The 26273-nt window shown below is 41.0% G+C and overlaps 2 protein-coding genes across 9 annotated transcripts in view; one reads left to right on the top strand and one right to left on the bottom strand.

Annotated features, from left to right (window-relative positions):
- The window catches only part of LOC135098513 (uncharacterized), an 18386-nt gene extending 1923 nt beyond the window's left edge, over positions 1-16463 (top strand). Inside the window, exons 2-9 of one of the 8 annotated variants that reach the window (XR_010267093.1) lie at positions 2225-2463; positions 3008-3137; positions 8480-8586; positions 11296-11429; positions 11628-11822; positions 12282-12391; positions 13308-13558; positions 16311-16463. Coding sequence is in view for 7 of the 8 variants with exons in the window: in XM_064000925.1 (XP_063856995.1) it covers positions 2225-2463; positions 3008-3137; positions 8480-8586; positions 11296-11429; positions 11628-11822; positions 12282-12391; positions 13308-13442 (1050 nt within the window). In the remaining variant the exon portion in view is untranslated. Of the gene's footprint in view, positions 1-2224; positions 2464-3007; positions 3138-4514; positions 7918-8145; positions 8426-8479; positions 8587-10293; positions 10412-11295; positions 11430-11627; positions 11823-12281; positions 12392-13307; positions 14184-16310 lie in introns of those variants that run through there. The other 7 variants (XM_064000929.1, XM_064000926.1, XM_064000925.1 and 4 more) reach the window with 7 other exon arrangements.
- Positions 16464-17465: 1002 nt separating this feature from the next.
- Positions 17466-26273, bottom strand: part of LOC135098509 (uncharacterized) — an 85317-nt gene continuing 76509 nt past the window's right edge. The window contains exons 4-6 of the mRNA XM_064000920.1: positions 19533-19703; positions 17726-18224; positions 17466-17582 (exon numbers count right to left, since the gene is read on the bottom strand). Coding sequence (XP_063856990.1) covers positions 19700-19703 — 4 coding nt within the window. The 3' untranslated portion in view covers positions 17466-17582; positions 17726-18224; positions 19533-19699. The remainder of the gene's footprint in view (positions 17583-17725; positions 18225-19532; positions 19704-26273) is intronic.

Raw genomic sequence — 26273 nt, forward strand, 5'->3', positions numbered from 1 at the left:
TACTGATGTTTTAATCTCCTTTAGGTCGGTCCCTTTTTCTAATGCTGTCCTCTCACCTCTGAAATCATTTTCCTTAGTAGACACAGTGTGGAAGTATCTGTTAAACACTTCAGCTACCTCTTCTGGGTTATCCACTGTCTCTTCTCCAGCTTCTACTGTCCTTATTTCATCTTTACTCTTTAATTTTCCATTAATGAATTTATAAAATAATTTTGGTTGGTCTTTACATTTCTCCACAACATTCTTTTCAAAATTTTTCTGCTCATCTCTGCGAGTTTTAAGAAATTCGTTCCTCTTCCTTATATAATTGTTCCACAGGTCCAGTCTCCTGTTTTTCTTCCACTTGTTCCATGCTTTTTCTCTCTCCAATCTAGCTGTTGCACATCTGTTGTACCCATTTCTCTACTCCCTCATTATAAATGTCCAGGAAAGCTGTCCACTTTTCCTCTATGTCCTCCTTTTGAATAACCATGTTCCAATTCACTTCACTGAAATACTTCCTAAGTTGTCCAAAGTTAGTCTTGCTGTAGTTTATGTAGCCATTCTCTTCTGTGGTCCTCTTTTCTTATACTGAGGTTATTATCCATAGCTGTGAACTGAATCAGCACATGATCACTTTTTCCTATTGGGTTTATGTATTTAAGGTCTTCTACTATTTCTTGTTTCATGGTGGAAATTAGATCGAGCCTTGAAGGTGCTTCATTTCATCTAAATCTTGTGTCATCTGTAACCCATTGTGTCTAGAAATTTTCAGTAGCCAGGTCTAGTAGCTTGTTCCCCCATGATGGCTCACTGCCTTCCATGGTCCAATTCTCCCAAGATATCTCTTTACAGTTAAAGTCCCCCATCAGGAGTATATCGTCATTTTCCTCAAATAACTCTGCCAAACGTGTCCTTGTGTCCTCAAGCATTTTGTTATATTCATCCTCTCTCCAAGAGTTGGAATAGGGGGGAACATAAGTCACCACAATGTTACAGTATCTTACAATATTCTGTCTTAAGTTTATTTTCAATACTTCTGTCTCCTCCACCCCATATGTGACAGATTCCACTAATAAATCCTTCCTAATTAGAAGCATCACACCTCCTCCCTGTTTATTTTTTCTATTTCTCATCCAGAGGTTGTATTTTCCTTCACCAATATTTGATATATCCCTTCACTTGCCAATTTAATTTCAACAATTCCCATGATGTCCGGTTTCTCCTCTTTTAATTTCTTCGATCTCTCCAGTTAGCTCTTTTTCTTCTTGTAATGTCCCCACTAATTTTTCCACACATGTCTTTTCCTTCTTTTCTCTTTCAGTCCACTGAGGTGTATACTCTTCCTTCAGACCGAATACCACGACAGTTTTTTTCTTATCCTCAGTTTCTCTCACCAAGTTTTCTTTGTTTTATAACTTGAACAACTTTTTCTGTGAGCTTTTTGTTGTTTGCCTTTGTTTGTTCCTCCACAATTTCCCTAAAATCAGTCTTTTCTTTCTCTTGTTCTTTCTTCCAATTTTCCTGTTTTACGTTTAACTCTTCCACTTTGCCTTCATATTCCATTGCTTTCTTTTCATATAACGTTTGTTTTTTATGTAGATCGTCATATGCACCTCTCCACACCCCCTACTCGGTGATCAAAGTTTCAACCATCTTCTCCATCTTGTCAAATCTATCCTTCATTTCCTTCATTTCAGTTTCCAGTGTGATAATTCTCCTTCTCATCATTGCTTTCCCGACCCTTCAGTCCTCTTCCCCAAATCCCGAGGTCTCTCTGTCTAGCCTTCGAGACGGTCCCCATTGGCATAAACAACATAGTGGGGACCGAAGTAGACCCCTATTCACCGCTCATTATAACAATTTAACTGCTTTGGAGACGGAACAGCAACGAGTAGAACCAGTGTGAACTCTCATACTCTGTATTTCCACTAGGGCAACTCTCAGTGACGTAGATAGCTGGATTTTTAGTGTGTGTGTGTGTGTGTGTGTGTGTGTGTGTGTGTGTGTGTGTGTGTGTGTTTAGTAAACTTTCAGGCCTTTTTGGTTCCCATGAAAGGACTCAAGGATACACCAATAATTATTCTCTCTCTCTCTCTCTCTCTCTCTCTCTCTCTCTCTCTCTCTCTCTCTCTCTCTCTCTCTCTCTCTCTCTCTCTCTCTCTCTCTCTCTCTCTCTCTCTCTCTCTCTCTCTCTCTCTCTCTCTCTCTCTCTCTCTCTCTCTTCTCTTCTCTTCTCTTGCAGGGTACACCCACCAGTGACCTGGGCCACAAGAGTGATCCCTGGCAGGTCACAGCAAGTCTCTTGGGAGGTCCGCCAGGTGCCATCCTCATGGGCACCACAACAGTTCCCAACAGGAATGGCACTGCCATCTTCACCAACCTGTCTGTCAGCAAGCCCGGGGAAGGCTACAACCTCACTTTCACCATCACCTACCCCAGCTATGCTCCAGCCCTCACCACCACCCTGGAGGGGACCTTCAGGTAGGTGCAGGTCTTTATTTATGTAAGAGGGGGACTGGTCAAAGGCAACAAAAAGTTTAAAAAAGCCCAATGAGAGTGCCAGTCCCTAAAGAGAGGTCAAAAAGAACCATCCAAAGCTGGAGCACAAGTGTCTGGTGTAAGAACAGAAGAATAAGAAAATAAGTGATGCTGTAAGAAGCCATCAGACCTACACATGGCAGTCCCTTTACAAAGCATGCTTACCTATTTCCACCTATCAGCCTCATTGATAAATTTGTGTAATCTTCTTTTAAAGGTCACTAAATAATCACCTTCATTACTGAGTCCATTTCATTCATCCACCACTCTATTTAAAAACCAATTCCTTCCTATCTGTTTTATATTTAACTTAATCAGGGTACATTAATGGTGTCTCTAGGGATTAGACCTTGACAGGATACTGAGGGAAATGCAAGTCTGACATACCAAAAAGGAGAGAAAAGGATCTCAGTATTTACCAAGATACAATTACTATTGGAGTCACATAAGTGATCTAATTGTTGGTCTTCTTTTGGCCTCCCCTCAGCTTGACAAAGATGAGTGCAGCAATGGTCCTGCAGCAGCCCAGCATAGTGCAGGCCGGACAACCCACCACCATCACTGTTCACTTTGTTGACAAGGACTCTGGCTTGGTGCTTAATGGCCTGGCTTTCAAGGTGAGGAGACAGACAGGCATGATTGACTTAAATGTTGTATATAAAGAGTAATAAAATAATATAATCTTTGTTAACATGATGTGAGGAAGTGAGGAGACAGACAGGAATTATTTTTTTTTTCTTTTTTTTTTATAGAGTAATAAAACAATATAATTTCTGTTATTGTTCAGTTTGTTGACAAAGATTCTGGATTGTAGTTTGATGGCAAGGCATTGAAGGTGAGGAGATGACAAAATCAAGTTAAATTTTTTGGGATAGCGTAATAAAACAATATTAATTCTGTTATCAAGAGGCATTCAGTTTGTTGACAAGGACTCTGGCCCAGTGCTTGGATGGCAAGACTTTAAAGGTGCGGTAGACAGGAATAATCGAGTCAAGTTTATTTTTTGCATACATGCATGAAGTAATAAAGCAATATTATTTATATTATCATGATACATTCATTCAGCTTGTTTACAAAAATTCTGGCTTAATGTTTGATGGTGAGGCTTTCAAGGTGAGGAGATGGACAGAAATTACTAAGTTAATTAAGGGACTGTAATTAACTTTTTTGAATGAAAATGTGTGCAAAAAGCAACATTGGTCTGTGCACACTGAAAAATCATCCAGCACTTTGGCAACAATCTGCCAAAGTTTGAGCGGTGTGTTTGAGACATAGCTTGTTTACACTCAGGCTTTAGATTACACCTTGTGGTACTCCTTATGTTTTGCTGTTTTTCATATACTGTATCTGTTTTTTTGTGTGTGCATGATTTTTGGAGACTTTTTTTCAGATGTGTGGCATGTTATCCCTAAGTGGTGGGAGGGGAGGGAGTGGGACAGTAATTACTGGATAATGAGTCAGTACTCAGTTGGCCTAAGGTGAGGCCAGGGCATGTATGTACTGCCACGCTGGTGCCAGACCATCCACATGACTCATAAAATTTGAGAGGAATTGTGTTACTATCTTCTGTGAAGACCATAACCATAGCAGAGTCTTGTAAGTACAGTCACTAGGGTGTTGTAGGGAGGTCCACAACACTGTTCCTTCCCACCAGAGACCAGTGGGCCTAAGAGTGAGTGATGTGTGTGTGAGTGAGTGGTGCTTTGTCTGGGATTGGTGGCCTGGTGTATAGATAAGTAGATAGATGAAGGGAGTAAAATTATACCTTCTCTGTTATCCTTCCATAAGAAAGCACAGAAGTTGAGAGGAATTACATCTGTACTGTATTTTCTTTCCTGAGCCTCTTCTCTCTCCTCCTCAGGCCAGACATTTGTGGGCAAACTGCTGGCAAAGACTGCTGAGGGACACTTTGAGGTTATCCAGAGGTATGCCAAGTAAGAAACAGAAGAGAATGTTACAAGGAGGAGGCAGCAGGCACCTGCCAAAATGATAATTACTCCCAGTGAGGTCTAAAGCACTGGATGATGGGGTGCTGTGAACTTATCATTAAACGCAGCTGTGACCTCACTGAATGTTTCCCTTTGTGTCTCACAAGAAAAGGGGACAGTCACAGCCTGCTCTCTAAAGACAACTCTCTTCCTTCACACAAAACTACAAGCATCTAATTACACACACACCCTTCACTCAATTATCATGGAGACTCCTACACCAGCCTCATAGAGTCATCATCGGGGGAGGGGACAACAAATGTCCCCAGGTCAGACTGCTCTTCTGGTATCAACCCTAAGTGTCTTGACACCGCTCAACTTTTTCTTCATTAACTCCTGCAACATTTGCAGTCTTGGATCTAATTTTCAGTCTGTAAAAACACCATCTCTCCTCTACTAAACCTCATTTTCTTTTCCTCACTGAAACACAGGTGTCTAAGGCAACTGACATTAGCCCCATTTTTGTTCTCTCCTACTTTCTCCATCCTCATTTTCAATCCAAAGCTGGATGTTGCATTTATGTGCACAACAACTTAACCTGCTCTCTTGCCCACGCTCTTGAATCTTCCGAGTTTTCCACCATCTGGCTACGATTACAGTCACTCTCAAACTAAATGTATCTGTGCTGTATACCTCTCACCTAACTCCTCTGACTTTAAAAAATTCTTTGACTTCTTAACTTTCAAAGTGGAGCACATTCTGACCCTCTTCCCTTTTGCAGAGGTCTCCATTCTTGGAGACTTCAATGTTCACCATCAGCTTTGGCTTTCCTGTCCCTTCACTGACCATCCTGGTGAACTAGCCTTCAACTTTGCTATCCTCCACAACCTAGAGCAATTGGTGCAACACCCTACTTGTATTCCTGACCATCTTGGAGATATGCCCAACATTATTAACCTTTTCATAACCTCTAATCCTTCTGCTTATGCTGCCACCCTCTCTTCTCTGTTGGGCTTATCCAGTCACTATCTCATATCTTTATCTTGTCCTATCACTCCAATCCTTCCTCAGCATCCCCATAAGCAGAAGTGCCTCTAGGATTTTGCCTCTGCTAGCTGTAGGGACCCAAGGAGGTATTTTGCTGATTTTCCTTGGAATAACTACTGCTTCCATGTCAGAGACCTGTCTGTGTGCAGAGTACGAGTACATAACAGAGGTAGTAGAGTCTGACATGGAGGTGTACATTCCTCACTCTTTATCTTCCAAATCTTGGTTTAACACAGCTTGTTCTCATGCTATACATGATAGAGAGGTGGCCTACAAAAGGTACTTAAGCCTTCCATCACCAGAATATCATGGGCTTTATATTTTTGCCTGGAACCATGCCAAGTCTGTTCTCCAACTAGCCAAAAACTCCTTCATTAACGGAAAGTTTCAAAATCTTTCAAGATCTAACTCCCCTTGTAACTTCTGGCACCAAGCCAAAAACATCTCCAATAACTTTGCTTCTCCTTCTTTTCCTCCTTTATATCAACCAGATGGTACCACTGCTATCACATCTATCTCTAAACCTGAACTCTTCGCTCAAACCTTTGCTAAAAACTCTACCTTGGACAATTCAGGGCTTGTTCCTCCCTTGCCTCCACCCTCTGACTACTTCATGCTACCTATTAAAATTCTTCACAGTCATGTTTTCATGCCCTCCCTGGCCTAAACCCTCGGAAGGCTTATGGACCTGATGGGGTTCCTCATATTGTTCTCCAAAATTGTGCCTCTGTGCTTGCACCTTGCCTAGTCAAACTCTTTCAACTCTGTCAGCATCTACCATTCCTTCTTGCTGGAAGTTTGCCTACATTCAGCCTGTTCCTAAAAAGGGTGACTTCAAATCCCTCAAACTGCCATCCTATTGTTTTAATTTCCTGCCTATCTAAAGTTTTTTAATCAATCATCAACAGGAAGATTCTTAAACATCTTTCACTTCACAACCTTCTATCTGATCGCCAGTATGGGTTCCATCAAGGCCACTCTACTGGTGATCTTTTGGCTTTCCTTACTGAGTCTTAGTCATCCTCTTATAAAGATTTTGGTGAGACTTCTGCTGTTGCTTTGGACATATTAAAAGTTTTTGATAGAGTTTGGCACAAAGCTTTGATTTCCAAACTACTCTTCTGCGCCTTCTATCCTTTTCTCTGTAACTTCATCTTAAGTTTCCATTTTGACCGTTCTATTGCTGCTGTGGTAGATGATCACTATTCTTCCTTTAAACCTATTAACTGTGGTGTTCCTCAGGGTTCTGTCCTATCACCCACTCTCTTCTTATTATTCTCCAGTGACCTAAACCAAACTTCTTGTCTTATCCACTCCTACACTGATAATACCACCCTGCACTTTTCTACGTCTTTTGTAGAAGTCCAACCCTTCAGGAAGTAAAGAGTTCATGCAGGGAAGCCACAGAAGACCTGACTTTTGATCTCTCTAAAATTTCTGATTGGGGCAGAGCAAACTTAGTATTATTCAATGCCTCAAAAACTCAATTCCTCCACCTATCAACTTGACACAACCTTCCAGATAACTATCCCATCTTCAGTGACACTTAACTGTCCCCCTTTCTACACTGAACATCCTTGGTCTGTCCTTTTCTTATAATCTAAACTGGAAACTTCACAACACATCCCTAGCTAAAACAGCTCTTATGAAATTAGATGTTCTGAGACATCTTCACCAGTTTTTCTCATCCCCCCTGCCAACTGCTAACTCTGTACAGGGGCCTTATCTGTCCATGTATGCTTCACATGTCTGGGGGGGTTCCACTTGTACTGCTCATCTAGACATTATGGAATCAAAAGCTTTTTGTCTCATCAGCTCCTCTCCACTAACTGACTGTCTTCAGCCGGTTTCTCATCACTGCAGTGTTGCATCTCTTGCTATCATCTACTGCTGTTTTCATGCTAACTGCTCTTCTGATCTTGCTAACTGCATGCCTCCCCTCCTCTGACGGCCTCGCTGCACAAGACTTTCTTCTTTCTTTCACCCCCTATTATGTTCACCTCTCTAATGCAAGAGTTAACCAGTATTCTCAATCATTCATTCCTTTCTCTGGTAAACTCTGGAACTCCCTGCCTGCTTCTGTCTTTCCATCTTCCTATGACTTGAATTCCTTCAAGAGGGAGGTTTCAAGACACTTATCCTTCAATTTTTGACTGCTGCTTTGGACCCTTTTATGGGACTGGCATCTCAGTGGGTCTTTTTATTTTTTGGGGGGGAGGGGAGGGTTGTTGCCCTTGGCCAGTGTCCCTCCTACTTGAAAAAATAAATATCTTCTCAACACAAATACTGACAACAGCCCCTGTGTCAGGCTGTATGTACCAGATGAGGCCGTGTCAATGCTCACCTTTGAGAACGTCATATTTGAGGCGCCAGACGTGAGACAGCAACTCATAGCCAAGGTTGCTGTCGTCTCCGCTAGCTGGTACGTGGAGTCCTCTCGAGTATTGGTGTCAGTCTGGTAAACTCTGGAGCTCCCTGCCTGTGTCTGTACTTCCTTATACAAGACACTTCTTAAATTTAGGGTAATTCTTTTGGCTCTGTCTTCTAGAGACTGGTACCTCAGTGGGCCCTTTTATTTTTATTTATTTATTTATTTTATTTCATTTTATTTAATTTAATTTAATTTTTTTTTTTTTTTTTCCTCTCTCTCTCTCTCTCTCTCTCTCTCTCTCTCTCTCTCTCTCTCTCTCTCTCTCTCTCTCTCTCCTTTTTGTTGGCCTTAGCCAGAGTTCCTCTTACATAAAGGAAAATCTTGTATACTGATGTACATACTTATGGAAGTTAGGATAAAATGTATTGCATGTTGATGTACTGTTTAAAACCCCAATACCTCACATTACAGACTATTAAAGATGCAGAATCCTTGCTGAACCATCACTGGAACCATGAAAACACCCCTGAAAACACCATAACAACTGGAAGTATTGGAGGTAAGAGAGAGCAAAACATTTGGGAGTGCAGTTTATTATCTGTCTCCCATACAGGACTGGTGGTGTATCCCTCACATCTGGTCATCAAGGAGTACCCCATGGTCAAGTCCTTGCACACCGATCTGTTCTGATGGAAGCAGTTGGAGGGTGTGGAGGATGTGGTGAGAATGACTGTCCTTATCACCCATCTGTTATATCCTTCAGTATCTTCTTTTCTTCGCCTGCACTGTGTTTTTTCCTCTTGCATCCTTCAGTAATATTGTTTTCTTCATGCCTCCTGTGTTCTTTTTGTTTCTGTTCTATCCTTCATTATACTTTTCTGTTATATCCTTCAGTGATATCCTTTTTCTCCTGCAGTGTATTCTTTTTCCCTCTTATCATATCATGTATCCTTCAATGATATCTTTTCTTCATCTTTGCTGTATTCTTTTTCTTCTACCTTATCATTCATTATCCATTTCTTCATTCATCCTGTATTCCTCTTTTTTTCTCTCTTTAATGCACACTTTCCTCCACACACACAATTTAAACCTTTCTGTCATGCATAGTTACCCTCACCCCCTCCTTGCCCCACACACACACACACACACACACACACACACACACACACACACACACACCTCTAATGATGTTATGGTGATGTGACACAGTTGGAGGATGGAGTGCTGAGTATGTTGCTGCAGTCAGTAGACATGCTGGCTGCTGGCTGACGGAGTGTACTGTGGCCCCGTTGATTTCACTCTCAGCAATGACTCCAAGAAGGGCATAACAGAGTACCAGGTGTGTATTGTGAAGAGGTGAATTGAATGGCTGTATTTTTCATTCTTTCTTCTGTTGTAAAAGAATGTCAAAAGCAAGCTCGTTCATCGCTTTCTTGTCTTCCTGTAGTCATTTTCATTGCTTTTATATTCTTTCCACTAATTCTTCTCTCTTCCTCTACTTCCTACAGTCACTTTCATTTAAGTTTTCTATTCATTTCACTAATTCTTTTCACTCTCTATTTCTTATAGCCATTTTCACTACTCTTTCTTATTCTCCTCTCTCCCTCCATGTCTCACAGCCATTTTCATCGTCCTTTTCTAGTTCACTAATTCTTCTCACTTCCTCTGCTTCAAGATAACTGGACCACAGGAGCATGTTGCCACAGCTCTAGGGAAACTGTGCACATCCCTCACCAGTAACATAGCTATCCCAGTAGTGACAGGATACTTAGACACTCACTACAATGCAAGGAAAGTTTACGTCGAGGACCAGATCTTGCGCTGCTCTTGGAGAAACATTGTGCATCTCTTGAACAAGAGTGAGACTGGGGACCCTCTTCTAGATAATCGGAATGGTTCTGAAGTTAGCCTTGTGTCTTCTGTCCCTAAGGATCCTCCAGTCCTTGCATCTCCCCTTTGGCACCATATCTTGTGCTGCTCTCAGAAAAAAGTGCTTCTTTGGAATGAAACTGAGAGTGAGGATGGTGTTTCAGGTGCTGGGAATAGTACTGAACTTAGTCTCATTTCTGGTGTCCCTGTGCATCTCCCAGTCCTTATATTAATGTGATGTCTTGCTAACTCTCATGCTGTCTCACTCAGTTTGGTACAATTGTTTACTGCAAGTTTAGAGTTTAGTTTTCAATGTAAGGTCACTGATAGTAAAAGGAGTGGTTGAATACTTCTCTTTCTCATCTTGTCTTCCTTTTCCTTGTCCTCTTCCTCATTTACTTGCATTTCTCTCATTCTCTACCTCCTGGTCTTTTCCTTCATCCTTCTCTCTCTCTCTCTCTCTCTCTCTCTCTCTCATCTCTCTCTCTCTCTCTCTCTCTCTCTCTCTCTCTCTCTCTCTCTCTCTCTCTCTCTCTCTCTCTCTCTCTCTCTCTGCAGGATGGCCAAGGAAATCCATCTCAAATACCCAGAGATCCTCCATGCCGCTCACCCCTTCTTCCTCTCCCTCAAGTTTGTGGGTGCTGGTGGCTCTCTCCTGGATGGAGCAGTTTTCGTGGTGAGACACACAAGAAACCTTAACTCTCATGCCTTGGGTCTTATGGGAACTGTTTTCAAAGAGAAAGAGTCTGGTTTGTGGTAAGACACACTGGGAACCTTAACTTTTATCCCCATATTGTGAAATGCCTGAGGTGTTATGAGAACTGTTTTCAAAGAGGAGTCTGGTTTGTGGTAGGAAGTGCGGGGAACCTTAACTTTTATCCCCATATTGTGAAATGCCTGAGGTGTTAATGGAACTGTTTTAAAAGAGGAGTCTGGTTTTTATGATTGGTTGATTGATGATGCAGAATATTATTAACTATTTCCTGAATCATGAAAAAAATGTCCTTGAAAATCCCATCAGCTTTCATAAGGACTGTTTTCATGATAATGAGTCAGGTTCTCATAGGTGTTTCTTTCTTCTGGTGATGCAGAATACTTGTTAAACTATCACCAGAATCATGAAGTACCCTTGAAAATTCCAGTAAGTATTTCTAAAGGTCACTGAGATGGTTAGTCCAGTGACTGTGTGTTTTGTTGTTTTCTTGTGTATATTTTGTCTCTCATTCCACGTAGTTCTCTTGTTTCTTCTCAGGATCAAAAGATATTGATTGAGATACTGGGGAGGGATGTGAGTGCATGCCCAAGGCGAGGCAAGAGAGAGAGAGAGAGAGAGAGAGAGAAAGTGTGTGTGCGTGTTTTATGCACAGACAGAAAACATGTAATTTTTGTATCATTCCAACATTTTCCTCTTCTCAATTTTCCTGTTGCCCTTCCAGATATTCAGCTTTTCTTTGTTCCTTCAGTGAAAAATCTCCCTTTCCTTAACTCTGTTGTATCCCCTCAATATCCAGCCTTTGTTTGTCCCTGCAATAATGGATCTTTTCTGTGTATTTCCTCCAGGATCTATTTACCCAAGAACAACTTGTCAACAATTCCTGTAGATGTCGTCATCAGTGAGGTCAGTGTTAGATACCAACTTGCTGCTCAGGTGTCTGTTGTACCTGCTGGTTGGCATCTCCACTTTGTCTCTCCTGGTAAGCAAGTATGTATGTGTATCTATTGATTTATTTCTGTGTGTATTGTGTCTGTCTATCTGTGTGAATGTGGAGAGTTTGGGATGAATCTTGCTTGATACCTGATGTGGATGGATTGCTGTGTGCCTCTCAGTGCAGCAGCCTGTCAGTCCAGACGGCATTTGACAGCTGTTTCTCACTCCACATATTTACACAAAGGTGCTGACAGATTAGCAGCAGGAGTGGGAACTGCAGTGGCTGTAACTCATATGACTTCACTGGTACCAATCCAGACCACCTGGCTTCCCCAGGGACAGGCTTGTGTCACCCTGACCTTACCTCTACCTATACATCTACCACTGCACTACATTTGGAATCTGGTTGAGTACATGTACTCAGACCCAAGCCTGATGTGTAAGTGTGTGTGGTGTGTGTGTGTGTGTGTGTGTGTGTGTCTTTGTCTATCTCTGTTGAAATCAAGTCATTGTTGTGTCTTGGAGGGAATAAGTGTGTGTATGTGACTATCTATCTATTTATCTATCTATTTGTGTTTAAATAAAGTTGTTGGTAGCATCTGAGGGAATGAGAGGAGTGTGAGCTCAGTATGATGTGCAAGGAGTTTATGGATGTTTTAACATTTTGTAATATAAGTATTTATTAGTGTGCATATCTTTTTTTGCACGCAAGATTTTAATACCTTACTTTATCATTTTGTCTGCATCTAACATACAGTCTCTCTCTCTCTCTCTCTCTCTCTCTCTCTCTCTCTCTCTCTCTCTCTCTCTCTCTCTCTCTCTCTCTCTCTCTCTCTCTCTCTCTCTCTCTCTCTCTCTCTCTCTCTCTCTCTCTCTCTTCACCAATTCTCCATTACAGGCTTGGTGGTGTATCCTGAAAATTTGGAGATCCAGGAGAACTCTGTCACCAAGAACATGCAAATGAATGTCATTGGGTGGCTGATGGCAGCTCCTCAAGTGAACCCAGAGGTGAGGGAGGCTGTCACTGGGTCTTGGAGGGAGCAGGGAAGCAGGGGGTTAGAGTGAAGATGTTTAGAAAAGAGGGATGCAGCACTGTGGTTGTGAAGAGTAGCCATCATTTTCATTTTAAGGGTGTTTTTTAAGCTATTTGGCTTGTAGTGCCACTGAGACTATCCCTTTCCACTGGGGACTCAAAATAAGAATAAAGACAGACTTCGTATTCTGAGTGTTAATGAAAAGTAAGAATAATAATCAGAAATAGCAACCATTATCACTATCCTGTTTCTTCATGTCAAGCTTGATAAAGTTAGATTTAAAAAAGAAATAGGAAGGAACTGGTTTTCAGATGGAGTGATAGATGAATGAAATAGACTCGGTAGTTAGGTTAGTGCTGAGTCATTAGGGAGCTTTAAAAGATTAGACAAATTTATGCATGAGGATGATAGTGAAAATAGGTAAGCACATTTCATGCAGGGATTGCCATGTGTAAACCAGATGGCTTCTTGCAGTTTCCCTTGTGTTCTTACAATTATTATGCCACTGATATGATGCCACAACACAATGGTAATGGGTGGTGATGGTGTGTTCCCGAGTGATGCAGGTGATAATGGGGCTTGACATGAGTGTCAAGGGCATGTAGTGTCCCGTCACCTTTGCTCCTGTGACCTCTGGCTCTTCTAAAAAGGGGAGTTGCATCTTCACGGTATTTTTATGTCTGATGGTGTGTAGTAGTAAGGATTATCCAAGATTGGAGAAGTGTCTTGGGACCTTCCTCATGAAAAAAATTTGTCATAGGGAAAAGAAAATACAGAAGCAGGCAGGGAGTTCCAGAGTTTACTGGTTGAAAAGGATGAAAAATTAATAATGGTGAACTCTTGTATTGGAGAGGTGGACCACCACCATCACCACTACTTATTCTCCACAGATCACTGGGCTAAAGTACAGCAAGATGAGTGCCTTGGAGAAGCTGTGCCTTGAGTTGAAGGCTTGCAGTCACCATCAGAAAAGAGCAAAGCTACAACAAGTCATCCAAGTACTTTGTCAAGAAGGTTTATGTTGAAGGCAACCTCCTGCACTGCTCTCAGGAGAACAGTGGGACTCATGACCGCCTCCAAGACCCACAGAGGATTGGAAGGCATAAATTCAATCTTGGATAACTATTGACATTTAAAACTGGTGACTCCACTTGTCAGATTGTAGGTGGGAAAGTTTTAGGGTTGATTGATGGGAACATTGTTGATCTAAATTCTTTTTTGGTAAAGTACTGTAAATCACTTGCATGTGAAGTTTCAAATGGATGAAATAGCATGAATGGTTTTGTAGTTGAATTGTTCTTTGTAGCTGGAAAAAAAAATTAGGGTCGATTGATGGGAAAACTATTGTTCAAAATCCTTTTATTGTAAACTAGATCATGTACATAGTTGTGAAATTTTTTTGGAAATGAAATAGCATGAATGATGATGATGTTGTTTGTGTTGTACTATGGGTAAACCATTGGAAAAAATGTAGTAGTTATGAACAAAATTGGATTAACTAAACATCACTGAGGTTGTAGTTGTGAAATTTTGGTGTAAATTAATGTAAACAATGAAATACTTTAATAATCATTAAAGTTTTAATCTTATATTAGGAGTCATTGGAAATTAGCTAAAATAAACACCCTTATATTATCTTAACCCTATAATGACTAACCAACTTTCCTCTCAAATCATAGCATAGTTTTAACACAAGTAAACAGTGCACAGCTTTGCCAAATGTTGTCATAAATCTGTGTTGGAAATATAGTCTTCATCAAGCATTATTGTTGTGTGAGTTATCATTGCTGTCATGTGTTGTTTTAAGGAGACACTGATTTTGCAGTTTTTTTTTTTCTACACCTATTCAAAAGTTAAAAATCTTTCAGTTTTCTGTGCATGTGTTCTAGTATCCTCTGCATTCTTTCTTGTCATTCTTTCACACTCAGAGCTAAATGCATTGAACTAACATTCCCATTCCTATTATTCAGCAACTCATGAAATTAACACCAGAGCAATTTGGTATGTTATGGAAAATGAGAGAGAGAGAGAGAGAGAGAGAGAGAGAGAGAGAGAGAGAGAGAGAGAGAGAGAGAGAGAGAGTCCTTTTTCCCTCTTCTCTCATGTCATGGCCCAGGACAGGGTGACGTCCTTGGAACATCGTCATTTGCATTCCCTAATCACAGACAGATGTGCCTCCTCACTCACTCCTCCATGTTGGAGAAAATAATTGCGTTAATGAACATGTCTTGCACTTTATCATTACTTTTTTTTTATTATTATTATTATTATTATTATTATTATTATTATTATTATTATTATTATTACTACATTTACAGTAGTCCCTCACTGTTAGCAGTTTAATTAGTGTAGCCAAACCAATGTCAAAAGTGAAATTTGCCAAACGTGAATAGTACTATAAATGGGGTTCACCCTTTTGACTTGCATTTGAAAGCAAAGACATTATACATGAAACATTAACAGCAATATAGAATACAATAGATAATAGATGACAGATGTTATTTACCTTTAATTATTTATAGTTAAGCCTGGTGAGAGGAGCGAGTGTGGTAATTGTGTAGGTGCACTATTAATATTTGGCACCCAAACCAGTGTCATCCCATATCCAAGTGTCCATGCCCTCCACCACTTGTAGAGGCTGCACTCCTGGGGACAAACACCAAAGATGTGGTTAATTGCAGCAAAAAAACAGTAAGATGGCTGTTGGGAGGTTCACAAAAATCAAACAATGCACATGGACGACAAACTGGATCAACACCATTCTGTTACGTCAGTGAGTGGCGCACCAAAAGTGGATCTGATGTGCCAGTTTGGGTGATGGTACCAGTTCAAACCTATTGCCAAACTGAAACAAGAGGGACCACACTCTCTCTCTCTCTCTCTCTCTCTCTCTCTCTCTCTCTCTCTCTCTCTCTCTCTCTCTCTCTCTCTCTCTCTCTCTCTCTCTCTCTCTCTCTCTATATATATATATATATATATATATATATATATATATATATATATATATATATATATATATATATATATATAAAGCTTTTCAGTAATAAACATTTAGTGTGCAAAAACTTTTAGTACATCTAAACTATAGTAACTTGTGTCTTCCTTACAAGTGGTGTCATCCACCATTCTTTCTCTCCCCTCTTAAAAAGTGGGAAAAGGAAGACTGCTGGACCACACCACAAGTTATAACAACAAAAAAAGGTTCATTCAAACTTTACTCTGCTGCATGGACTGTATCAGCTTGTATTCAGGCAGGTCAAGTTGGGCGATACAAGTGTGTGCTGGAAGGAAGCTGTCATCTGCTGGCTTTTGGATTATCAACCTGGAAGCCTGGGTGTGTGTGTGTGTGTGTGTGTGTGTCTAAGAGAATCAGTTTGAGTGAGTAGTGGGAGGGAGTTTTTAAGTATGTGAGAGTAAAAGAAGGGGTTTTGTAGAGAGAGAGAGAGAGAGAGAGAGAGAGAGAGAGAGAGAGAGAGAGAGAGAGAGAGAGAGAGAGAGAGAGAGAGAGAGAGAATTTTGTGTGTGTGTAGGAGAGAGAATACAAGAAATTATTTCTATTAAGAGAGAATTTTGCGTATGTGTAGGAGAGAGAATACAAGAAATTATTTCTATTAAATTTATTACTATTATTCTAAATTTATTCATATTTCAGAGGAATGACTGACAGAAGAGACAAAGAAAAGAGGAGGAAGAATATAAGAAAGGAAGGAAGGAAGAGAAGAGGGGGACATGAGAAGGATGAAATAAAGAGAGAGAGAGAGAGAGAGAGAGAGAGAGAGAGAGAGAGAGAGAGAGAGAGAGAGAGAGAGAGAGTTACTGATTGTGAGAATTAATTATCATTATTATTATTATGTTCAAAATGTATTATTTATATTTGCATTGTTTTTTTCCAGAAGTGATAGAAAGAAGGAAGAGGAGAAGATAGATGATAATAAGGAGGGAAGAAAGAGAAAGAGAGAGAGAGAAGACAACAAAGAAGGAAGAGGACATGAGAGAAGAATGAGGATAATAGAAGAGGAAGAAAAAAAGAAGAAATGAGAGAAAGATAGAAAAGATAAATAAAAGAAAAATAAATCCTCCCCCCTGCCCCCCTCTCTCTCTCTCTCTCTCTCTCTCTCTCTCTCTCTCTCTCTCTCTCTCTCTCTCTCTCTCTCTCTCTCTCTCTCTCTCTCTCTCTCTCTCCCACAATCCACAGACCCACAGTATGTCTCCCACAGTATGTTGACAAACCCAGTCACTCCCCACAGCCTCTCACAAATATACCCCTCTCTCTCTCTCTCTCTCTCTCTCTCTCTCTCTCTCTCTCTCTCTCTCTCTCTCTCTCTCTCTCTCTCTCTCTCTCTCTCTCTCTCTCTCTCCATGCCTAAGAGAGGAACTTGGTCAGTCCCTGCGAGAAATTTTGCAACATTTTCTGTTCAAGCAAGAGTTCATTAAAGACTTCCCATTCCCAAACAGTACAAATGACTGGATGGTCTGGAAAGTATTCACTCTGGAAATACAGTGAGGGGTTAATGAAAGGAAGAATATTGGAAAATGTGTGTTAATTTAGATTCCTGTGGTGTGTGGATGGAAGGACTGGGTGAATATACGTAGACAGCAGAAGAGGTGAGGAGTGTATGCTAACTAAAGGCAGGAAGTGAAGGACTGGATAAATATTAGACAGAAGAGGTGATAGAAGCAATGGACTAGATATACAGAGATAAGGAAGGGCTGGATAAATATTAGACAAGAGGTGATAGAGGCAAAGGACTAGATATGCAGAGACAAGGAAGGGCTGGATAAATATTAGAGGAGGTGACAGAGGCAAAGACTGTACACTAATAATGAAAAATAGATAAAATGAATGACAGAGGGAAGATGAAAGAGCGAAGAACAACTAAAATGGATGATAAGCAGGTGGAAACACCTACAAACAAGCCTATCAACACCCAAACACCCCTGACACACACACACACACACACCCCAGCTCCTCCAGTGTGAAAGATATTCATGTATAAGCAAGCCATTTTACCCCACAATCCAAACACTTCACCCCTGACCTGACGTACCAGCATGCACACTCACTGCTGTGTTGCCGGGTTTTGCTGGACGTGTCATTCCTGATTGCTGTCTGTTCATTTTGGCCTAAAACCTTCATGCTTCATCCTTCACTTCCTGTTGTGAAACTGTTGCAAAGAAGGGAGAGTTTTTGTTGCAACATGAATTCCAAATCAGATTCAGTACTTTTATGAAATCTTTCAAGACGACAACCCTGATATTGAACTCCATCACCAGACACACACACACACACACCAGTTACAATACTTACTTCAGTGCACACTCTTCACTCCTTTAGAGATGAGCAAATGAGTGAACAGTGAATAAATCTGTTAATAAGCACACTGTGTTTTGGTGCAAAGAATCAGATACTGCCATATTTTCACTGCCGTTCACCACTCATGTCCAACGGAAGGTTTGTGGGCTGCCTTCACCATGGTCTTCCTGGCACTTACAAATCAGGGCCACAAACTGAGAAGAGCATTAGAGTACTTGGAAGGAAACCACTGGGAAGATCTTGAGATGGTGTGTGGAGGAAGGCATGACAACACTCAACAGTAAGGAAGAAATTGTCTACAGCTGCAAGTGGGAGATACTCATGGGCTGTCCAACCCCAGAAGGGAAATTATGGACAAATAATGATGTAATGAAAAGCACACCTGAATGGACTGCTGACCAGCTGATGTCTCATGAATGCTCCTCTTCCTCCTCTTGGTTTTACTCCCTGCGTGGTGGCACTGACGTCATGTCTCCCAGTCGGTCTGTGGAGTCTGAAAGAGAAACAGTGTAATAAGAGTAGTGAGGAAACTGACAATGCTTAAAAGTAGTAGTTTCATTGCACAATGCCCTGGGATGTTATAGTGTGCAGCATGAGTCCTCTAACACAGACAGAAAAGAAAGAATTGCACTCCACAATTCACTGGGACACACTCATATCTAAGAGCCATCTATCACACACACACACACACACACACACATACAAGGAGTCCCATTCCATACTTCACTGCACTACAGGACACACATCAAGGTGGTGCAGGTCTCCTCTTTTACATACACACACGAGGGAGACATGTTGGGGCCGAGGTTCGCATTCTTAAGTGCTTTGTCCTCTCATCAGAGGTACCTTCAGAGGTCAGAGAGACAATCAGCAAGGTTCTGAAGGGTGCTTGTCTCACTGATGGTGTAGCAGCCTCAACAAACTACCTCTTGAATCATGACAACACTTCAAACTCCCACTGACCTCCACTACAGCTTGCTAAAAGTAACCACCAAGAATGAAACACTCACAAATGAGGCCTTGCACAAACAAGGGGTTAACAACATTACAACAATCACTAGAATCACGAAAACACTCTTGAAAATCCTATCAATCTCCACTCCAGGCTGCTAAAGCAAACCGAGACAATGGCACACTAAAACCTGAGAAGGCCAAACGTCACAAGTACTGCTGTGGCTCCCCAGAGCACCTCCATGCGCTCCTTCATGGTGCAGGCGTGACAGGCAGAGACACAGCCCAGGTGGTGGCTGGATGGCACTACTCACAATCACCTGCCACCAGTGTTGTACAGCTATTTCATCAGGACAATTCATACATGACTATTGCAAACAAAATCTAAAAGCTTGATGCTTCATTGCTGATGTGATGTACATATACACTCATGAAACTGTTGGAAAGTAGGTACAGCAATTGTTGCAACAGGGGAATTTTAAACTGAATGAAATCTTTCAAGACAACAAAATATATTATTCAACTTCATCACAAGACACACATGCCACCTTTCCCCACACACCAGTAGCTGCATGGATGGACTGATGAGAAAGGTGTGTGTGTGTGTGTGTGTGTGTGTGTGTGTGTGTGTGTGTGTGTGTGTGTGTGTGTGTGTGTGTGTGTGTGTGTGTGTGTGTGTGCAGAAGTGATGCAGGAATTTATGGCTGAGTCAGACACCACCAGACACAGAGATGGGACACCACCACCATAGCCCCCCCCTCCTGTATATGACAACTAGGTAAACACACACACACACACACACACACACACACACACACACACACACCTTGACCTCTTTCATAGTGATCACCTTTCACCAACAGTCTGATGAACAAGGTTGCTGAAACTGTGTGCTGACAAACCGAAGTGTTGATTCCTGCAGTCGCTGCCACACATTGCAGAGCCCCGGTGAGGTGCGGCTCTTGCTCTTGAGTTAAGCAAGTCTCCCAGGTTTTCTTCTACTTGCTCTCTGTGACATCACCTGCAGGGGGACACACACATCAGTGTTCCTGTCACATTATGGGCATCACACTCAACTCACAAGTCAGGTCCACATTCACAAACCCTCAGCTTTCTTACTAAGACTATCTTCCAAGGCCACAGAGACAATCTGATGGGTTCCCAAGACTGTTTCTCCTGTTAATGAGTTAGAAATATTGTTAATCTCTCACTTGAACTATAAGCACACCTCTAGATACCTGTGTAACTTATCAAAAAGGGCCCACATTCAGAAATACTCTTCCTTCCTACCATGAATATTTTCCAAAGCCACACACATGATCAGCCATGTCCCTAAGGCTGCTTCTCCTGTTAGTAAGGTGGAAACATTGTTAATCTGTCACTTAGAAACTCTTACAACTTCAACTAGAGCCTCTGAAATGCAGCAGAGATGCAGCACATAAGTATGAATGAGTATGCTTCTCAGTTCAGAGATAAACACAGCACTTCACAGCACAGAAGGCACAGCACAAATCATTTACGTGCACATCCATGAAAAGAAAAGGATTAAAAGCAGACTGTGCAACTCCCAGCCAGTATAGTGTGTGGGGATGCCTGTGGAAGAATACACATGCTTCAGAATGGTTTGGGAAATAGCAATGAGGATGAACAAAAAGCAGCACAAGATGGATAGCTGGTCTCCTCACACCCTTGTCTCTGGTACACAGCAGTCCCTGACTCCCCCAATCCCACATGGGGCAGCCCAGACAAGGTGTGCACACACACACACACACACACACACACACACACACACACACACACACACACACACACACACAAATTCATCTTGGCTGAAAGGAACTAGTGGTGTCCCATAGGGGTCAGTGTTGGGACCAATAATGTTTGTAATACATGTAAATAACAAACAAAGAAATAGTTATATGAACTAATTTGCAGATGATGCTAAGCTGATGAGAAGGGTAGAAAATGTAAATGACTGTATGGTACTGCAAGAAGATTCAAATAAGATGGAGTAAATATTGGCAAATGGAATTCCATTTAAGTAAATGTAAAGTAATAGAGTTTGCTAAGACAATACAATATACAATATTATTATGATATGGATGGTATGGTTAAAAAAAATCAAAAGAGGAAGTGGATTTAGGAGTAACAGTCACTGAAAATTTGACTTCGGACAGACACACTAATAAAATTACTGGAGAGATGATGAATTTGTTAAAAAGAGTAAGAATGGCATTCTCATATTTGGATGAAGGAATGATAAAAAAGGTGTTGATTTCCAAGATAAGACCAAGGCTGGAATATGAGGCAGTGGTGTGGTCTCCTCATACAAAGAGGAATATTATAAAATTAGGAAACACAACAAGTACTACAAAGAACATCCAAACTAAGATAAGAACATTGCAAGGATATATGCACTAACAACAACACAAATGAAGAATGGAAAAAAAATTGAAAAACAAAAGAGAAAAATGAATCAACAACAGAAGAATAAACTACATTTTTCTTGACACTTTTGGGAGACAGAGTGAAGAAATGGTACCTAAAGTAAAATGAATGAAAATAAAGTAGAGAAAAACAGCACAAACGAATAACAAACTGTGACGCGTGCCAACGTAGATACACAGAAAACTGAACATCAAAACTATTTAAAAGAGACAAACCCAAAGGCAGCATGTTTAGCAGCAACAGAGCTAAAAGAAGAAAACCAGACTAACAATAACTGCAATATTAGGGGAAGAGACAGGACTGCCAAAGGAGAAGGAGGTGTAATGATAATGACAAGAAATGAGATGAAGACAAAAATAATGAAATATGGGGAAGGAAAAGCAGAAATGGTAAGTGTTAACTTGATGGTAATAACACTTCTGACTTCTGATCTTTCTAAAATTTCTGATTGGGGCAGAGCAAACTTGGTATTGTTCAATGCCTCAAAAACTCAATTCCTCCATCTATCAACTCAACACAACCTTCCAGACAACTATCCCCTCTTCTTCAATGACACTCAACTGTCCCCCTCTTCTACATTGAACATCCTCGGTCTGTCCTTTACTTATAATCTGAATTGGAAACTTCACATCTCATCTCTACCTAAAACAGCTTCTATGAAGTTAGGTGTTCTGAGACGTCTCCACCAGTTTTTCTCACCCACCCAGCTGCTAACTCTGTACAAGGGTCTTATCCGTCCATGTATGGAGTATGCTTCACATGTCTGGGGGAGTTCCACTCATACTGCTCTTCTAGACAGGGTGGAATCAAAAGCTTTTCATCTCATCAACTCCTCTCCTCTAACTGACTGTCTTCAGCCTCTCTCTCACCGCTGCAATATTGCATATCTAGCTGTCTTCTACCGCTATTTTCATGCTAATTGATCTTCTGATCTTGCTAACTGCATGCCTCCCCTCCTTCTGCAGCCTCGCTGCACAAGACTTTCTTCTTTCTCTCACCCCTGTTCTGTCCACCTCTCTAACGCAAGAGTCCCACCTCTCTAACGCAAGAGTTAACCAGTATTCTCAATCATTCTTCCCTTTCTCTGGTAAACTCTGGAACTCCTTGCCTGCTTCTGTATTTCCACCTTCCTATGACTTGAATTCCTTCAAGAGGGAGGTTTCAAGACACTTATTGATCAATTTTTGACCACTGCTTTGACTGTTTTATGGGACTGGCATTTCAGTGGGCATTTTTTTTTATTAGATTTCTGTTGCCCTTGGCCAGTGTCCTTCCTACGTAAAAAAAAAAAAAAAAACCCATATACAACCCAAAACAAACTCTTGGAGCAAGGAAGACCGTGAGAAAGTAACAGAAGATACCATTCAGTACTTAAGTAAATTAATCAAAAACAGTAAATGAGAATTATTGGTTGGTGACTTCAACTGCTAAGAAATGAACCAGGAAACGTTCGAAGCAGGAGGAAACGAGACTGCACGTGGAGAAAAACTTCTGAAGGTGACTATGGAAAACACAGTGATGCAATGGGTGACTGAAAATACAAGATAGAGGGGAGACGACAAACCAACAAGACTTGGCCAAACATTAATGAAAGGAATCCACCCAACTAAAGAATCAAGACATGCGTGTCCCTCGGAAAAAAGTGACCATGCACCAATGGAAAGAGAGGCCAACGGTGACGTCAGCGAAGAGGATGAAGCACACAAAGAAAACAGGAGAAAATATGGCACAGTGAATACAGAGCATCTTAAGAGACTGTTTGAGCCAATGGACTGGAGAAAGCTGAAGAGAGTAAATGAGGTGCAAGATGAGCATGGCATTTTTATGGAACTAGATGAGGCAGCAGTGAATACATGTGTCCCAGTGTACAAACCTAAAGAAAGAGGAAGACAAGCGTGGTTCAATGCAAGAAGTGGAACAGCAAAGAAAACAAGAGGCCAAGCATGTATAACAATGAAAAGAAATGGAAATCAAACAAATAAAGAGGACTTTAAGATAGCAAGAAATAAATATGTGAAAATAAGGCGAGAGGAAGAGAAAGGATAAGAAAAGGATTTAATTGTGAAGTGCAAGGAAGAACCAAAACTGTTCTACAGATTCATAAATAGAAAAAAAATAAACTAAAAGAAAAAAATAGAAAGGTTGAAGGATGGACATGAAACATATGAAGAACCAAAAGACACGACTGATTGAATTGCTAACTGAATTGCTAAACAAAAAGTACCAGCAAGTTTTGACAGAAGAATCAGAATTTAAAGAACCACAAGACAAGAAGACAGAAAAGCAAATGTGGGAAACTACAGCAATGAAAGAAGTAGTTTATAGAATGATGGAGGAACTGGAAAAGAGAAAAGCAACAGGACCAGATGGAGTGAACCAGCACATGACATAATGAAGTGCTCACCATCAACGGGAAGAGTGCCCGAGGAATGCAAGAAAATGTGCATTGTGCCAGTTTATAAAAGTGGAAAGAAAGAAGAGCCACTAGACTGTAGACCAGTATCACTTACCAGCACAGTATGGAAGGTCTGTGAAAAACTGAGAGAAGCACCGGACAGAAGTTGTAGAAAGACACAATATATATAACAGAAAAACAGTACAGCTTTAAACAAAAAGCAATCATATGTAACCAACCTGATGAACTTCTATTCAAGAGTGACTGACATAACACAGGAGAGGGATGGATGGGCAAACTGTGTGTATTTACATCTGAAAAAGTTTTTGGCAATGTTCCCCAAAAGTTTTTTTTATTTTTTTTATTTTTATGTAGGAGGGACACTGGCCAAGGGCAACAAAAAAAATCCAATAAAAAAAATGCCCACTGAGATGCCCGTCCCATAAAAGGGTCCAAAGCAGTAGTCAAAAATTGAAAGATAAGCATTTTGAAACCTCCCTCTTGAAGGAATTCAAGTCATAGGAAGGTGGAAATACAGAAGCAGGCAGGGAATTCCAGAGTTTACCAAAGGAATGAATGATTGAGAATGCTGGTTAACTCTTGCATTAGAGAGGTGGACAGAATATGGGGTGAGAGAAAGAAGAAAGTCTTGTGCAGCAAGGCCGCAGGAGGAGGGGAGGCATGCAGTTAACAGGATCAGAAGAGCAGTTAGCATGAAAATAGCGGTAGAAGACAGCTAGAGATGCAACATTGTGGCGATGAGAGAGAGGCTGAAGACAGTCAGTTAGAGGAGAGCTGACGACAAAAAGCTTCTGATTCCACCATGTCTAAAAGAGCAGTATGAATGGAAGCCACCAAGACATGTGAAGCATACTCCATATATGGACAGATAAGGCCCTTGTACAGATTTAGCAGCTGGGAGGGGGTGAGAAAAACTGGAGGAGACATCTCAGAATACCTAACTTCATAGAAGCTATTTTAGCTAGAGATGAGATGTGAAGTTTCTAGTTTAGATTAATAAGAAAAATGAGAGACCAAGGGTGTTCAATGTAGACGTGGGGGACAGCTGAGTCATTGAAGAAGAGGGGATAGTTGTCTGGAAGGTTGTGTTGAGTTGATAAATGAATGAATTGAGTTTTTGAGGCATTGAACAATACCAAGTTTGCTCTGCCCCAATCAGAAATTTTAGAAAGATCAGAAGTCAGGCATTCTGTGGTTTCCCTGCATAAACTGTTTGCTTCCTGAAGGGTTTGACATCTACGAAAAGACGTGCAAAAGTGCAGGGTGGTATCATCAGCATAGGAGTGGATAGGACAAGAAGTTTGGTTTAGAAGGTCATTAATGAATAATAAGAGAGTGGGTAACAGGACAGAACCCTGAGGAACACCACTGTTAATAGATTTTGGAGAAGAACAGTGACCGTCTACCACAGCAGCAATAGAACGGTGAGAAAGGAAACTTGAGATGAAGTTACAGAGAGAGGGATAGAAGCCATAGGAGGGTAGTTTGGAAATCAAAGCTTTGTGTCAGACTCTATCAAAAGCTTTTGATATGTCCAAGGCAACAGCAAAAGTTTCACCAAAATCTCTAAAAGAGGATGACCAAGACTCAGTAAGGAAAGCCAGATCACCAGTAGAGTGGCCTTGACAGAATCCATACATAATGATCAGATAGAAGGTTGTAAAGTGATAGATGTTTAAGAATCTTTCTGTTGAGGATAGAATCAAAAACTTTAGATAGGCAGGAAATTAAATCAACAAGACATAGTTTGAGGGATTAGAACAGTCACACTTTTTATGAACAGGCTGAATGTAGGCAAACTTCCAGCAAGAAGGAAAGGTAGATGTTAACAGACAGAGTTGAGTTTGACTAGGCAAGGTGCAAGCACGGAGGCACAGTTTTTGAGAACAATAGGAGGGACCCCATCAGGTCCATAAGCCTTCCGAGGGTTTAACATCATTGCGATGAATTTTAATAGGTAGTAGTAGTAGTAGTAGTAGTAGTAGGAGGGTGGAGGAGAGAGAGGAACAAGCCTTGAATCGTCCAAGGTAGACTTTTTAGCAAAGGTCTGAGCAAGGAGTTCGGCTTTACAGACTGATGTGATAGCAGTGGTGCCATCTGGTTGAAATAAAGGAGAGAAAAAAGAAGCAAAGTTATTGGAAATGTTTTTTGGCTAGTTGCCAGAAGTCATGAGGGTAGTTAGATCTTGAAAGATTTTGACACTTTCTGTTAATGAAGGAGTTTTTGGCTAGCTGGAGAACAGATGTGGCATGACTTCGGGAAGAAATATAAAGCATATGAGATTTTGGGGATGAAAGGTTCAAATACCTTGTGTAAGCCACCTTTCTATCATGTATAGCACAAGAACAGGTCGTGTTGAACCAAGGTTTGGAAAGTTTAGGTCGAGAATAAAAGTGAGAGATATATGCCTCCATGCCAGACACTATCACCTCTGTTATACACTCAGCACACAGTCAGATTAAAAAACTGAGCATCGCATCTTCAGAGCATGTGTGTGATGACAACTTGCCAGTTTTTGATGCCTCCCATTGCAGCAAGTCAAGCATCAGAGCTTTGGTCTGTGGGCTTTACAATTCATCATTTCTTTCTTTCTTTTTCTTTTTTTTTTTTTTTGCAGTGCAAACTTTTCCACCACTTTGTGGAATTTTCCCTCTGTTACATGACATGACAATTAAAAACTTTCAGATTTTGGAATTTTGGGCAGAGAATTCTCAATTGTGCCAACAA

The sequence above is a fragment of the Scylla paramamosain genome, unplaced genomic scaffold, assembly GCF_035594125.1.
Source record: "Scylla paramamosain isolate STU-SP2022 unplaced genomic scaffold, ASM3559412v1 Contig67, whole genome shotgun sequence".
Classification (NCBI taxonomy): domain Eukaryota; kingdom Metazoa; phylum Arthropoda; class Malacostraca; order Decapoda; family Portunidae; genus Scylla; species Scylla paramamosain.